Source organism: Cyclopterus lumpus, chromosome 3 (genome assembly GCF_009769545.1).
Source record: "Cyclopterus lumpus isolate fCycLum1 chromosome 3, fCycLum1.pri, whole genome shotgun sequence".
NCBI lineage: Eukaryota > Metazoa > Chordata > Actinopteri > Perciformes > Cyclopteridae > Cyclopterus > Cyclopterus lumpus.
The window spans coordinates 19,291,713-19,309,405 of NC_046968.1; the positions used below are offsets into that span (position 1 = coordinate 19,291,713).

The following is a 17,693-nucleotide window of genomic DNA, read 5'->3' on the forward strand; positions in this document are numbered from 1 at the left end:
GTTCAGTCACCAGGGCGTAGCTTATCAATTTGAATGCCTTGTTTTCTATTCCTACTGTACATGCACTATTTTGGAGAACCATCACTGATGGAGCTGTGCTGATGAGTAATTGGTAAAGTAATTTACTTATTTTTCCACTAAGTCGCTATTAAATCCATTCTTCAGGTATATGAAATGTAGCGGATGGAAACCCCTATTGTGTGTTAACAAGGGGATGACTCTGGCATTACTGCAGTCCAGTTTCTGTCTCATCCCCACATCATAAGACTACTAGAATACTTAATGAGCCAAATTCCCAGAGCAAGATTAAAAAACTAATTTGGAGCTCCAGTCTGCGGAAGTATGACAACCCCTGGGTTATAGTGTCAGCTGGATGTGGAGAGATTAAAGCCAGTGCCTCTAACCTGCCTTACAAATATGGTCAAATCTGCTTAACCAATACCAAAGATTATGAGATAACTAATGGGAGACAAATCTATACACAACCTGAGCTAAGAGGGGGAAATATGATATTTGATTTGTTCCAGGCATAAAATAAAAACTGTTCTTCTCACTTGACTTCAGTTTCTCTGCACATTTCAGTGTATATTGCAGACAGGCCCAATATTTGGATTCTTATTATTTCCTAAAAAAGGAGCTTTTTCAAAATACATTCATGCCTAACAGACACTCTAGGCACACTGCCAGCTCCAGCTCAGACTATCTGGGAGGTAACCCGTCTTTCTCTGAGGTAATTGACTGTGTGGATGACTATTGCAAGATGCCATTGACTTGACTACCATCAATGGAGGCATTTTGTGGAAAGTATGTCTCCACTAGTAACCACATACACAGACGGGGTGATGGCGACTGCACATCTAAGAGATTGGAATGCGCAGACCTAGACAGACTCTTTCTTGCAACTCATTATTTATTAATGCTTGAGTCATACAGACAGCACTTCATGTAGAAGCAGCCGTGCCGCTTTGGTGGCATGATGGCTTTTCAGGCTGTGACTGAGTTGATACAGTTAGTGGTTTATCTGTGAGGTCAAAAGACGAGTACTGACATGCCTGTCTGCTGATGATCTTCTGTATGCATTCTGCTTTGTGGACACTGAACCTAAAGCTAACTTATCTCAGGATCAGCTGGCTTTGTGTAGCGTTGTGTAGATAGCTGCGTTGCGCTAGGTTAGACAGATGGAAGAATGCATAGCTAATCGGAATAATCCGTCTCTCTGATTCCTTACTAATGCTGTGCTAATGTTCGATGCAGGACGCAAACAGCTGACCCTCAATGTGTCACAGATCAAGGATTATCCCCTCAGGGGTCGACCTCTCCAATTTACTACCTTTTCTCTTCCTTTTGGTCTGTATGGCGATAGCGAGCATCAGAAAGGTACCATAATTGAAAGGGAGTGGAGAGTGTCGACTGCTTGTTTGTTGTCAGGGAACAAGGGCAGAGAAAGAGGGCATTAGAGAGAGGTGAAGGGGTGAAGGCACGGGGAGGGAGACAACTAGCCCAGACTCCTCTGCTTGCAGTGTGGGGTTTAAAAGGCAGAGGAGCAATTTGAGCTGAAGCTGACGGTTTTCTAAGAATATCTTTTATCTAGGACAAAACATCCATATGTGTCTACCATTCTGCATTCAACACTGTTGCTCTACACCCTTACCGCAAAGATGAGCTGATTGAATAGCTTCAATTTACTCTCTTCCTGCCATTAGAAAATTGAGAATGAGATCGACAGGTGGATTGGTGTGGCGTCGGCAGTGGTGCGGGCATTGCACAGGACCCTCCGCAAAGAGGGAGCTGAGCCAGAAGGCAAAGGTCTTGATTTACAAGTTGATCTATACATTCCGACCCTCTCCTGTGGTCATGAGCTTTGGGTAGTGATCCAAAGAATGAGATTGTTCATATAAGCGACCAAATTGAGTTTTCTTCTCACGGTAGCTGGGCTCACCCTTAGAGATATAATGAGGTTCTCAGACCTCCTTAGGGAGGTCACTGTAGAGCTGCTGCTCCTTCACGTTGAAAGGAGCCAGCAGAGGTGGTTCAGGCATCTGATCAGGATGCCTACTAGAAACCTCCCTTGAAAGGTTTTCTAGGTTCTTCCAACTGGTAGGAGATCCCAGAGTAGACCAGAACACGCTGGAGGTATTATATATCTCATATAGCCTGGCAATGCCTTGAGATATCCCAGGAGAAGCTGGACAATGTTGTTGGGGAGAGGGACATGCTATTGAGGTTTGCTTGGCTGATAGAAAAATGTACCTGAAGAACACTCGTGATTCGGATTTCAAAGGATTCATTAATCTGAAAGAAAGTGTGGTGAAGAAGACATGCATATACAATACATACAATCTTTAGATTTACAGTGGTCTTTCTTTGGTAACATCACAATATATTTGAGTGTTATATAATATACATATAATACAAGATTGAAAAACATCAGAGAGATTGACATGCTGATATATTGTCACAAACGCAGGTTATCATTTGTAATTTTGTTATTGTCTACCATGCATCAAGAATCCAGGTCTTAGCTACTGTATATGAGCTTGTCAGAGGGGTGTGAGTAGTGTGTCGTCTCAATAAACTGACATGATACACATTTGTGGGGCGACTGTGGGTCAGTGGTTAGCATGTCCGTCTTTCAATCAGGGGGTTGGCAGTTCAATCCCTGCCCTAGTCGATGTGTCCTTGAGCAAGACACTTAACCCTGAATTGTTCCCTGTAGCTGTGTCTACGGTGTATAATGTAACATTTAAAGTGTCTTTGAGTGTCTTAAAAAGAACTATATAAATTAAAAGGATTATTATTATTAGATCCAATGTGACTTACACTTTCCGAGATACTCACTACTCAATGTTCATTCTGAATAAATGTCCATAAAACCACTTAGACATTATACTAAAGGACAATTCTTACAACTTCAGAACATGCCTTTTTAGTTTTTAAGTTTTCTTCAGTATCAAATGATATTGAGTCTTTTGTTGTACATTAGTTGTCTATACATTTGGGCGTATATTGCAAACAAGAATTACTCATAGCTTATTTGGCGTATTTTTAATTGTTCTAATTTGCCAAAATGTGTGTGAGGTTTTTTCTTCTTTTAGAGAGTAAGTTGGCGCACCCAGTCACAATTGTATCATTGTATGGGGCATTAGTATTTTTTATATTTTCTATAAGCTGCTTCGAGCCAGTGTTAGAAGTAAACAGGTCATATTTCCCTTCCTAATATCTATTTTATTTGCTGTAAAAATATCTTCTTAAACAACTTTAATGAATCCAGTTTCCCGCCATCGAATACATCATTATGACTTGTATTGGAATAGAAGATTTCTGCCATATTGCCCAGCCCTGCTCTAGCAAGCAAACAAACCTAACAACAAAACATTTGAGCTGTGACAGTACTATGAAACAAAATGGTATGCTCCAATCATACAATTGTGTACAATGTGTGAGTTTGCTAGAAGGTGACGTAATGATAGTTCTGCGATATTAATTAATATGAATCCAAACATGCCAGTCCAAACTCTGTACCAATAATGCAACCATGCCAAATGTCATGAGCAGTTGTGGCATGATAATATAAATATACTGTAGCTGTTCTGTGATAAACATAAATAGCATTTTGGATTTAGTGTTATCATTCTCATTGTGCACACAGTAGGTGTAAGCCACCAACTAACACTTTGCTTCTCTATTTTAAAATTCAGGTAGCTGGGAAAACTTCCTATTTCTGTTAACAGGATACATATTAAAGAAGGAAATGACTTGGTCTTAAAATTTGATGAGGATGACATTCTGTGCGATGAAGACCTCCCATTCCTCCAAGAAAGCACAGACGGACACATAATCACACAGAAGCTCAATCCGAGAGGCATCTTATAATTGGATTTACAGTTCAGCTGCACGCACAACCGACTAATAAGCAAAACCAAAACAAAGAAGTTAGTCCTGGAATACCAGCAAATACATAATTGGAAATGAGTAAGATATTTGATCCTACAGTTGTGATTTTGGAGCTATTTGAGCTGGCAAATTACCGCCTTCTAATAAATCTCAAATTTGGAAAGAGTCAAGGAGAGAGAGAGAGACATTAGAGCTGGGCTTGTACTGCTGTTGCTGTAATGATAGTGTTTGCCTGTGGCCAAACAGAGAGAGAGAGAGAGAGAGAGAGAGAGAGAAAGAGCTGTGTGTTAGCAGCAAAGAGAGGATAATAGCACATAGAATTATTAGACAGATCCTTGCAGGCTGTGTTTAAGTCAATTCTTTAGCCTTATTACACACTGCAGGGGGTTTGGGAGAAACTGGGAGGGAGAGACATTTAAACAAGTAATACTGCATTACACGCATTAAAGGGTGACAGTAATTACTTATACTACTCAAACTGAGGCATTAAGACAGCAAAATACAAGCTGCGCACCCACTTTCTTCCTTTTCCTCCCTCATTGTTTCCTCCTTTTCACCATCTGTCTATCTTTTCCCCCTTCCCTTCTCTCTCCTCGCTCTTCTCTCACCTCATCTCTCTCACTCCTTCCTCTCTTCCTTATCAGGGCGATGGCGGCTGCCTGGGTAATGAGGATCAGTGTTGTTTTAAACATGAAATGGCGAGGGGGCCCGGCGGGGCAGAATCAATAAGAGCCATTACCTCTCTTCTCTAATGATGCAGCCGCCCCCTCCCATTCCTCTCTGCGCACACCACCCCTTGTCTCAGGCCATTTCTACCCGCTATCCGATATTGGACGGGAGGAGGTTATGAATTATCAGATCCCAAGGGCAATGTGCCTGTGTGCCAATTACCCAGTGAAAAATGACCCTTTCTCGGACGTAAATGTGTGTCTGCGTGGAGGTGTTTGTGTGTCTATGGAAAGGTTGACAAGGGCCGACTGGTGTCACATTCTCGCGAACAGCTATGCCTCCTCTGTCTGTCTTTCTGTTGATCTTTCCTACACATGCATGCACACACTTACTTAAATAAGGCTCTATACTGTGATTGATAGGATAATTGTTTTCTTTGTTTACTTAGTTTTTTTTAGAGGCTGTGTAGATGATCCATTAACTTAAGAGGACGACAGGATTTCTGTTACTATTAGCTACGGAAAGCAGTTTTCACTGGTGGAAAAAGAGCATAGTTTTTGATAGCCATCGGTTATTAGCCATCTGTCAATGATACACTTTTCTATACAGTTACCAGCCTGTTAATCATCTTTGCCTATTTTGCTACTCTTTGCACGTAAAATTGTTCATATCTTGTACATTCATCTTAAAAACTGCCAATGAGACATGGCTGCCAGTTTGTCAAATTGCCCTAAAGGAATATAATGTATTTGAAAAGGAAACTGAGCAAAATATGAAATGCACATACTACCAGTCTTATGTTAACCCTGGACAATTATGCAGTCACAATTTGCATTAAATCCAACAGTGTTCCACTGATTTAGCTCAGTGTAGTAGTGAGGATGAGGATGTAGTTGTTTCCTAACTTTAACCTTACCGTAACCATTCTTCACTTACCATGATCAGATACTGTTGAATCAATACATGTGAATGTAGTTGATGTAATCTGGAGTTTGCAGCAACATCAGTGTTTTGTGTTTACTTGTCAGTCTACACACAAACAACACTAAATGAAGAATATGCGTATGCAGGAGATAACGGCAGGAAAAAGAAGAAGCTATTATACCGTAAACAGGCTTCTGTTTTCTGTCAGTGACTGACAGCAGCACAATAAATGAGATGATGACCTGTGGTTAAGGAGGGTCCGTCTCTGTTGCCCATCCTGTCCCAGTCTCACTGATTCTGTTCCTGGGAGGTCTCATCTCCCTGCAAGGTGAACTGGTGGCTGCTAACTGTTATGGGGTACAGTTATGACTTATACATACTTCATCCTCATCTCTATCTGGACATTCTTGCATGGAGGGCTGTTTTCCCCCCTTTGGACACTGCAGGTTGTGGTATACTCTGTCGGCCAATAAGCTTTGTTTGGCAAGTCTTTAACTGTGTGTCCGTTGTGCAGCGGCGCCTTGGGTGTTCACCTCAGCACCTTCTAGCCTTCTAACTATACCCGATGCAGACTTAACCCTTTGCTGACTTAACCCGTTGCTGACTTAACAGTTTTGCGGATGCTTAAACTGCTTGTTCTGGATAGTTTTGGTAAAATTATCCTCATTGTCTGAAAGAATGTATGCAAAAGTCTCCTAAAGTCTATAAGAGTTGCTCATAGGAACTGTGTAGACAATGAAACCCTGTCAGCCGCTGGACTCCCTTCGTCTTTCCATTCTCAGATGTCAGTCTTTAATCTCTCTCCGGGATTCCGAATCCTCTCAGACCTTTGCTTCGTCCACTTTCTTTCCTCGTCTGTGTATCGATGTGTTGAGATGCCTGTTATCACATCTCTGTTTAACAGAGTTATATCACTTTTCTTTTTCCCAGTGTCTCTGCCGCACGCACGCATGCACGCACACGCACACGCACACACGCACACACGCACACACACACACACACACATACACAATGAAATTATCAGCAGTCTCAAGTGTATCTTTTCTGTCCATTTAACTGTTTCTTTGTGGGGAAGTACTTGGTGCTGATACACAGCACTTTATGCTCTGATTGAATTACACTGATGGGAACATCAATTATTGAGCATGGTACCAGCATTCTTTTTTTGACCAAGCACCTCCGATCCCATTACAGTGTGCAGTGCTCTGACAGGCTGCAGACATAGTGCATTCAAAGTCAGCAACAGGGACTGTATTTATCTTGATGTTAATTATGGTTGTTAAAAGCCACGAGACTCATTCGGTTTTAATCTGTGAGATTTATAGTCCCTCAAAGTATTTGATCATTATTCCATATTTAAATAATAAGTTTGTTTATTTAATTATAATATTTCCTCACTCTGCTGCCTCTTACTCAACAATAAATGGAGAGTACAGTAAATTCCAAATAAATTCAATCACAAGTACTTTTTCAAAATCTCTCCATCCCAAAGGGCAACATTGTGACCCAATCATTCTGTAAGGTAACTCTTGACTTATACCTGCATGTTTGCAATCCGAACAGTTAAATATGTTGTTTTTACCAGAAGCAATTTGCAGGCTGTACAAAAATTCTAACTTTTTTACTTGATGCTATAACACTTACAGCTGTCCAGTATACATTTCATTGGCTGGTTAACTTTAAATCCATCTCTCCTAATGCATCTCCAGTTTCCTCAGTGTTTGGAGATTATACCGTTGTATAGACTTTCGGTACTCTGTAATGCCCAGCTGTTTCAATAAAGATAATTTAATGGAAGATCATGGAGGAATGTCATATTAAGCTTTTTATTATTTATATTTTTAACCAATAAGATCAACCCACGCATGTCTCTTGAATCTAAACTCTTTCATTTCATTCATACATTGTGTGGTTCGCAGCTTTTTAAAACTTTCTCTCTTATATAGGTGCCTTGCAGAGTTTTTTGCCCTCTTTTTTATGAGCTGATCCCTGTTGCGTTACGCAGATCCCTCACACACACAACTCACCTATTCCACTGATCAACAGTAAGATGCTCAGAAATACGGCAATGTGCCAACAAAAGGAAGTTAAGCTAGTAAAAAGTAACATGTGAGTAACATGTAATGTTAACATCATATTTTATTAACAAGTAAACTCCACAGGGAACCTTTAATCTGAAATAAGAGTGTGTCCATAACGAGAAAAATATAAAATCAGAAATAATGTATTTTTATGATATTGTTTTTAAAGGTAACCTAGAAAAAAAATCACTACAATTTCAAATAAATTCTGAAAGGAAATAGTGTATTTGACCCATGACTTTATAAAAAGCTTACACATGAACTCAGTTGAAGTGATACGCAACACAATAGAGTACTTATTAATTCTAACTTGTAATACATGTAGGAAGGTTGTCCTTGTCACAGTGCCCATGCAGCTCTGTCAAGCAACTCAGAGATGAGAAGTGCATCTGTGTGAGTGTGCAGCAGAATTATACCAGTGAATTTGGCTGGTTTAGTAGTTTGTTGCTGTGTTCATTTCTTTGTTTACTCACTGCATCCACAGCAATTATTGCTTCTCTCAAAAGCCTTTTACGGTTCTTTGCAAAAATATGGTTTTGTGTTGTGGAATGATGGTTTGTGTGTGTTTGTGTGGCTGCCACCCAAGGTTGTTCCTCCATGTTGTCTTTTGAGATTCATTGCCTTAAGCAGCGATGACGGGCTCTCAGCAAGACATGCCAAGACTGCTGGCTACAGCCCAATATGAGGGGCAACAAGTAAAAGGGGGAGAAGGAAAGAGATAGATACTTGAGCCAGATACCATGATTGTGTTTACTCTAAATAAAAGATTAATTTAGATGGAGAGAGCTGAGTAAATACTAAGTGTCTTGATTCTATTTAGGAATGTCAGATCCAAACCCTGCATGTCTACTGCCCACTGTTTATCAGATTGAAGTGCAGAAATGTTGCCGCTATGTGCAACATGTGTTAAAAGTTTGTTCTTCGAAAAAAACTTTGTTTCCAGGGGTCATGATTATGATTCAGTAGGACAATAAAATTATTAAAATACTGATACTAAATGATACTACTATGTGTGTGTAGAGTCACTTACTAATTAGTTCCAGAAAAACAAATAATCACTTAAGATCAAATCAAATCTGACTACAGGCGATTGTGATCAGTGTGGAATTTAAGGAAACTTTAGTCGCCAAATTAGAAACAACACAAGCTGCAGGTAACATCAGTCTTACATTTCATGTCAGATCGTATTATATATTGGTCTCTCTAACTAATGGAAGATTAAATAGTTAGATACTCACGGTTTCTCCCGCTCTGCTAAACTGTCAGAGGTGAAATATCTGCAGGATATTAATGTTGCATTATGTGCTGCGATTATGCAGTCAAATGGATTACAACCACTAGGGTATTTAGTGATCTAAACTTTCCAACATAGTAATTATCCTGAAACTGCAGAATCCCCCCCCCCCCCTCAGTAATTCACGCTAACATTTACCAAATATATATTCATCTGCAGTAGATCCTCAAGATCAACATGTACATGTATTTATTTGTCCTGCAGAATTATTTGACTAAGGATAACTAATAGTTACATAATAAATGAGTTGGAAACATCATAACCGGACAATTAGATATCTCTGTGTTTTCAGGGTCTAATTTACATATACAGGCTACCCGCCTGCTGATTACACTGACCTGCTGCATTGTAAGAATAAAGGCCCCGCAATTGAATATTCCTTTTATTCATTGACTGATTTATTGCTCGCCTCTTATAAGCTGCTGCTTGATATTTAAAGTGTCTATTTATTTCACTCCAGCTGCACACAGAGACGCTGCTTTGTGATACACCAACAGTGGGGAGGTTGGAATGCTAGGGCCCTTTACACAGGACTCTTTTAGACCCCTTTTCTCACACATACGCACACCGTGCATGTACGCGCACGTGCAAGGGTGGCAATGAGATGAAACACGCCCCCCTGTGGCCACGTTGAGAAGTAAAAACCCACTGGCACTCTGGCAGAGTGGAGCGAGAGTGGAGAAGAGGGGGGGGGGGGGGGAGGTCAGTCCATGTGGGTGGGGGCGCCTCTTGTGTGCGCACACGTGTGTGTGAGAGAAAGAAAATGTGTATATTGGGGGTTCAGTCTATTTCGACTCTCATAAATAATTGGTCCACGGGGATGGGTGGTGGTGTTAAGGGCTCCTCCATTAGGCAGAGAAACTTTCTGAGCGCCTGTCACTTCTAATTGGCAGCGACTATTGGTGGCACCGCAGCTGGCAAACTCACAAACACACACAGACCCCTGCTGCCCCCTCGGCTCCTAAACACGTCCTGTGGTACCCAACAGGTCTGAACACCTTTTGCGGAGTGAATGAGAGACCGGGAGGGCAGAACACACACGCGAGAGGGGAGCGATGTTGTTCTTTTGACAACCTGTTCAGTGTGGAGCTGTGAGGCTTGAACGCCTCTATGTGGAAGCCTCTGTCCTCCCTCCCCTCCTCTCCATCCCTCCTCTCCCTTCTCAGACAGGGGCGGTCGTTCTCAGTCTGCGCACATATTCCACTTGGCCGGCATCACTTGGAGTCCACAGACACAGCGCTGATTGAAGGAGCGGAGGGAAGCTCATTCTCAGCGCGCACGATTGTGTTAGAAGGGCTTCACTAGACTGTAAGAGGCAGAGAGAGAGAGAGAGAGAGAAAGAGAAAGAGAGAGAGATACGACATTTCAACCACGCCTTTAAAAGTAAATAACCCACAAAAGAGGAGACGGGGTTATCGGATTTTTTGCCAAACTAGCCTTGCTTGAGTTTTTCAAAGGGAAAGTGTTTTTTTGGGAAGAGGGTTCTCTTGGGGAAACCGATCAGCGGTGAGATTCATCCGCCCGCTTTTCTCCGTGCATACAATAAAAGTTTCGCACATCAAGGAGATTATTTGAGAGGTCTGGGAACTCCCCATTACACTTCACGGGAATTGTAAAGCTCACACCGGACGCCCGCTGGAGGAGGATATATAACTTTTTGTGGGTAGACACGAAGGCAGATTGATCTTACGGAGAGCCGAGGAATCCTCCTCGCTGAGCCGGGAGGAGTGCGCGCGGCGCCGGGGAGCAGATTGACCCAAAGGACGGCACCTCTACGACCAGGTAGAGACGCGACAGGGATCACAAGCTTGCGTGATTTATTATGGTCAGGGTTATATGTTTTATTCATTGACTTTTTAATCACATTTGTGTGCATTGTAAAACATGTGCACATATTTGTGAACAAATTAGTCGGCTATTTGATGTAACTCTGTTCTATACATCAGTATATATAGCGACTACATGTCAGTCTACACGCGTCTCGTTCAGGGCATCCTGACATCCATGCAGGGTATTACTCACATGCATCGTGTAGTAAAAGTTTCCAGCCGACTCAGTCATGAAACAAAATTTAAGAGAGAGGAAATCCTGTTCGAGGAGGCACACGAGAGGGTCCGTCCGCCCCTGACTCCTTCATCGTTTTTCTTCAGGTTTTCCAACAGGTTCTAAATTGTTCAGAGAAACACTGGCATGTGTAAATATGGTGCATATCCTCTTGCTGCTGCAGAACCATTGTTGGAATTATTCTAGCCTATTGAACTGGAGCAAAGACGGTGTGTGTGTGTGTGTGTGTGTGTGGGTGGGTGTTCAGGTGGTCTAACGTTCACGACCCCACTTGTTGTAGCTAATCCCCTATGAATCGACTGATCCCTAGTCTTCTCCTGTCATGAACCCCCCCACACTCCCCCTGCCAAGGCTTCCGTGAAGAGGATGTTTAGTTACATTTAACAATCATGTCAATCTCCAATTCTCTCTCTCACGGCCCTGCTGGTAAACTTTGTATAATCCACAATTTGTGATTGAATTACTCGTCATTTAAGTTGAATAGGCTGTGCTGCCAGGAGCCAAATTGCTCTGTGATATTATTTCCACGGCTTAAGGGGTTGAAGGAGACACAGTTGAACATGAAAAAGCAATCGAAAGGTCCTGTTCTTTCTTTTTGATAACAATCACTCAGCTGTCGCCTCTTGTTTGTCACAGCTGCATCTGCAGGCTGTTGCCCTCCAGTGTCTGTTTTCACATCTTAATTCAATGTGCTTTATTGGCACGAACAAAGACAGTATTGCCAAAGCGTCAAGTCTTTCTCTCTCTGTGTCCCCCTCTTTCTTAGGTTATGACGGAACTGAGCTGAACATGGAGCTTTTCTGGATTTTGTTATTTTCTAGTGTCTATCCTCTTGCCTCGGGCCAAGGAGTTTACGGTAAGAACTTGTATTTACAAATGTGTTCATATTACCACATCGATACGTATTTTATTAGTGCAGGCTGACTGAGCTCCTTTGCAGCGGCAACGTTCATTTGTCCAATTATTAGCCAATAACCTTAATTAAGGACCTCTCTGCGCCCCATATTGTCTGTGTTTTAGTTCAATGCACTGATAGAAGGCAGTATAATAACTGCCGTTTAAAGTACTGTGAGAATGGCTTCAGGAAGATCGACAGCAAATTAACTTGAAAGGGAGACATTGCTTCTTAGAATTCGCAGGACAGGAGGCGGCTGGGAAAACATCCAGCAATGTAGTGGTGGGGAAACCCGCCCACTGTAAATCCAATCTAATTCCATCTTTAGGCTGATATGAAATTTTATGGCAAAAATCCACATTGGGCTCACCGATTTGTGCTTTATTACACAAAGTACCATCAAACTTCAAATGATCAAGGTTTATTGTTATTACTGAAAGGTTATAGTTGGCTACCATTTAACTTCCCACCATATTTCCCCATGCGCACTGCACTCACACACACACAGACGACAAGAGGATGAGACGGGGCTCCCTTTGCCAGGTTCAACAGAACAGTCGCGCTGTGCTTTTCAGGATAAAGCAGAGATTTGTTCTCTCTTAAGACCGTCTCGCTGTACTACAGAGGCTCAGTTTCTCCAGCTACAGGCCAGATATGCATCCTCCTGTCTCTCAGGGCAAGGCAAACACACACACACACTGATCTGTCAGCTTTAATAGTGATTTTGATGTTTGAAGGCATGTGGCAGTCATTGAAAACAAGGTCTGTTTAGTAGCATGGAGTGCTGTTGTCATAAGCAATCCCGCAGCTTTCTGTCACATCGAGAAATGCTGACAAACTGTCATTTGCTGAAGCATGTAGGCCCATGTCATAGTCCTTGCTCACTAAATTCTCTGTATATATTTAGTTTTGACCACCAGTTGAAGCATTATGTTTTTCTTCTCTCTATCTATTTGTATAGTGAACATCAAACATGGCTTTACAATGACAGAGAATGTACCTACGTCTTTTAGTGGCATTACAATACTTATGTGGGATCATATATTTTACCTGCTCCATACCCGCTTTAATAAAGCCAGCTTTACCATAAATCTTTCATCCTCCTTTCAAAAATATTTCCAGCATAAACATATTAGTAAAGGTTAAAAAAATATATATATAGTTTCCAGAGTTGCTTTTATTGCTAGCAATTGTTTTATAGGAGTATGTCTTCATCTTTTCGAACAGTTGTCTCCTCGTAGAGGGACTTTTTAGATTGAGTTACGTTGTCCTACAGAAGGCTCACATCTCCAGTTTGCCCTGGTGCATTCTTGTCCTCATTTATTTCTTCCCCAATAACTGTATGAAACAGTTTTGGCTTTTTCTACAGGGTAATAAACTGATTGTCATGAAGAATTTGTGCCTCCGTGCCTCACAGGCTCTGTCACAAATGAGCAGAAAGGTATGCAGTCAGTGCCAATAGTAGAGGCTGCAATGATATTTAGTTTTTCCCATATATTGGGTTATTTGTCTTGCATACAACAGCAACCTTTCAGTCTCTGCTGAGGGACAGGAAAAGTCCCAAAGCTTTGTGGGAATCATGCTGGCCAGCGTTCGCAGGCCCAGATTCCCTGGTGGCTCGCGTGGTGGTGTTGCTCAGCTGCACGCACCTGCGCAACCACGGTTTCATGTATATAGGTACAAATCCTCATCATTAAAAAATAGGCATCCAGAAAATACAAATAGCTTCACAATTTGCACAATTTGCAGCGAGGAACACGAGTCGGGAAGAGAGCCAATGAGTTTAGCACGCTCGCTCGCTGTGTATGCAGATATGCATAAAATGGTTTCCCTCACTCTGGAATTGTTTAGCACTCCCTCCAGCAGGCAGATGCGACTCGTTGTCCGTCGGGAGCCCAACGGTGTAAGCGTGCCTGATTGATGTCAGCGCTTTGGAAGGCTGTGAGCTTCATTTACTGTAGCCTTCTCTGGGGTGCGTTTGGATGCGTGCGTTTTTGTCGGCTCACGCCTGAGAGTCTGTTGCGTGCAGGTGTCGGTGCTCGTGAGTGTAGATGTGAGTTTGCGTGCCAAATGCAGTGTGTGAGCCCACAAACATATATGTGTGTGTGTGTGTGTGCGCGCGTGTGTGAGTGGGACGTGTTTGTGCAGCGGACACACTTTTCTTCCCACTGCAACAGTTTGCTGGCTCAGCAGGGTCTTGTAATCAGCTTCTCTTGCAGCAGTGTCGTATTGATTGTACTTCTGTGGATTTTGATAGGCTGTCAAAAAGCGTGTAACACCTGTCCCTCAAATAGGAATTGGACAGACAAGTGCACCAAGGAAACACAATGCTTTATGACAGGAAAAGCTGCATAACATATGTTTCTTTCACATTAAGCACATTTATTAAGATCATGTTATAGTATGCACTTTTTACTAGTGTCCTATCTTCCTTTCCTCCAGTTTTCTTTGGGATTAGTGTTTTACATGCATCTCCACACTCCGATACCAAACACCCGTGCATACATATACATACATTTTCAAGTTTAATTTAATCTGGATATCCTGGAATGCTGAGCATTAACAAGCATGACGTGGCATCCACATGCGCCGACTCTCAACATACTCAAGGATTAGGGGAGGTTCAGAACATTTTTAAATGGTCTCGCAGGATGTGTCTCATCATCAGAAAAGTGTTTCTCCATCTTTGTGGCGCTCCATCACATCACACTCAGCGAGGCAACAGAGTTCACAGGGACACCAAATTATTGATTGCCCGACAAAGTCACACGAAACCATTAGCTTGAGCTGTAGATGGAATCCAAACTGCATTAGCCTGCAATACGATGCTTCATTATCTGCTTGTTAACAGGAAAATTAATGAACTTAAATCAATGATTTAGCTTAACAGTGTTTTTTAATTTTTTTTATTTGAGCAAGGCCCTTGCAGCAAGCAGGATGCCACTAGCCGAAGAACAAAGCATGACAAGAGAGGCAGAAAGTGAAAAAGTTTAATATGCCGACATTGCGCACAAATTTAACATCACTTTGAAGATGTTGCCCAAGGAAGAACGAAGGGCTTGGAACACATGACTAGTTTTTGTATTTGCTGTCTCTCGCTCTCTCTGTGTGTGTGTCTGTGTGAGCACCCAACATTTGAGCATGATCACAAGGTAGCGCTTGACTTGCTGCTGTATGTTCGCTCGCCATGGCACGTGGGTTGAAAGCTGGTGACCTAGAAAGAGATCCTTCCAGGTTTAACTGGCCTGGCGACTGGCTCCCCGGTGACTTTAACTCTTCCGCTCCCCACATCAGCACTTTTTGTTTGCATCTCTCTCTTTTATGTCTCTTTCTGCTGAGTTTATTTTGGATGCTGAATATTGCCCTTTTCTAATAAGCATCCATAATTTATTGGTGGCTCTGAGGCAATGGTGGAGGGGAGGGGAGACGGTGATAGAAAGAGACTGAAGCATTAAGCCAGAGATGGTAATAATCTCTTACCTCCCACAATCTGACACCTACTATCCTCCTCCTACTCTTTACCTCTTTGCTTTAATTCTGTTCACTGTACTCCAATGTGCACACATACATGCACACACACAGACACCCACACACACCCACACACACACACACACACACACTCTCTTTTTGGCTAACAGATTGGACCGTCCACATGAACAGTAATGCCATTGTTGGATGACCTTTCTCTCTGTGTTTCATGTGATCAAAGTCCTTGGAATGTAGTTAGTGGTTTTCCAACTGGAAATATCCAGCGGTTTGTCTTTTGAGAAAGCTCGATCGTGTTGTTGACTATTAGAAGAGAAATTATTTGCACAGAACAGATCTGATGTTGCCGAGTGTCTTTATTGTTGGTCGTGTATATCAGAGTTTATTATTCAGTGCAAGTTCAAAATGAACATTTTCAATGCAACCCTCTTTACTTATTAGACAGGATTGGTGGTATCCGCCTGCTCCCTCTCTTTTCTATCTGTTTCCACTCATCTCTGTCAGTTCCTCTGATCCCGTACCTTCTGCTAAAAATCTTTTCTAGCCAGAATCTAATTTGTCTCGTCTTGCTCCCATTTCTTTTCTCATGTTAACTAGGTCCATTGTGTAGCAGTGTAGCCCTTGCTGCCTTAATATTAAAAAGGTCATACCTTGAGAACATTCACATACACAATACACTATATAGTCTCTTTATTTTTATGCTTACTCAGCTCATTCTTTTACACATTTTTGCCCTTGATTCTTTCATTCCCTCCTCTCCTCTTTCCACACTACCCACCTCTCCTCTCTAGTTTCCTACTTTTCTGTATGGGTGACTTGATATTAGAGCCTGTCAACATTTCTATTAACCTACAGGTCAGCAGTAGAGCCACAGGCCCATGGCCAAAGTGATATGTTGACTGTGGTTTACACTAGCCGTGCTACCTGGGGCTAAAGGATAAGGGTGCTAAGACAACGTCTTGGGAGGTCTGATTTATCACCCTGCTTTCCACCAGTTACACTCTGAGCCCCGGGTGGGCACAAAGCAGCAGGTTAAGGTGGGCACTGTGGCACACCGGGTCCCAGACTAAGGTGAGATAGTAATATATCTCCTTAAAAGCATAGTGTGGCAAGTAATATGGCATAATATATGTATAGGATAACACCAAGTGTTAGCTGTCTGCCTGCATTTGTCTAATAAATAAGTAAATAGTTCAAGTTCATGTGGTGGGCAGGGGTTGGCTCCCACCACCAGACATAATACATAAGGTTACTTACAGTTGAATTCACTTCTTTGCTCACAGACAGTAAAGAGTCAGCGAGATGGAGAGTATAACTGATCAATGCTATGCATTGAGTGTGTATGAATAAATACAGATTGACAGATTGATTGGATTTCATTATCTATACTTCCTGAAGATATTTTTTTTGTGAGAAGAAATCACAGATAGAAGTTTGACGAGGAGGAGGAGTGACATGTTGAGAATCACTGCAGGCTCCAGCAGCATGCATCTGTACTGAAGTGTCGGCAGAATTATTATAATTCTTTTCTCACAGATCGTCGCGTAACCCTACATTTTTTTTTTTTCCTTCCTTTGTTTTCTACTCTCTCGGATGATTATGTTCTTCTTCATGCAGATCACATTCACTCTCAATCACACGTGCACAATGTTAACGTGCACAAACATCTCTCACTGCATTTACCTTTCGTTGAACTCATAGATCATTACCTCACTCTCACCCACTCTTATCCCTTTGTACCGGGATGTTAGTCAGTGTTACACACACACACCTACACACACACACACACACACACACACACACACACACACACACACACAGAATAATAACATACGGGCCTACGCACACACTTGTTTGGATGAGAGTGATCCAGAGCGTTAACAGGACGACGTGGGTGCCCTGTGAGTAGGATAAACTGTCAGTAAGACTTCATATTTCATGGCTCCGCGCAGGCGCCAGCTGTGGCCACATACATTATGTTTTCGGGTTGTACGCTTCTGCCCATCCTATTCTCATGAACGCGATATCTCAGGAACACCCTGGAGGAATTTCTTTAAATGACTCAGACGTCCACCTGGACTCAAGGTTCAACTGATTCGATTTTGGTGGCCAAACGTCACTGTGACCTCACCAGACACGTTATCAATAACTCAATGTTTTTATGCTGATTATGACAAATTTATGACAATTTCCCACAGATGTACATTTGTATAAAATGATGTAGTGATGGCATTTTGGACAGACATGAATGTAAACTGCAACATGGCTGGTTGGCAGAGGCATAAAACCACAAGGCGATAATTCCAGTTGTCACTCTGTCAGACATTATCAAGCTTCAAGCTCTTAGTGGCTCAGCTGTCAGTGATTGTGTCTTTGTACACAATTT

General features: G+C 42.1%; 1 protein-coding gene across 1 annotated transcript in view; it reads left to right on the forward strand.

Annotated features, from left to right (window-relative positions):
* Window positions 1-10,470: 10,470 nt before the first annotated feature.
* LOC117725867 (MAM domain-containing glycosylphosphatidylinositol anchor protein 1) overlaps window positions 10,471-17,693 on the forward strand; it is a 150,709-nt gene continuing 143,486 nt past the window's right edge. The window contains exons 1-2 of the mRNA XM_034525735.1: window positions 10,471-10,644; window positions 11,693-11,782. Of these exons, the coding sequence (XP_034381626.1) occupies window positions 11,716-11,782 (67 nt within the window). The 5' untranslated portion in view covers window positions 10,471-10,644; window positions 11,693-11,715. The remainder of the gene's footprint in view (window positions 10,645-11,692; window positions 11,783-17,693) is intronic.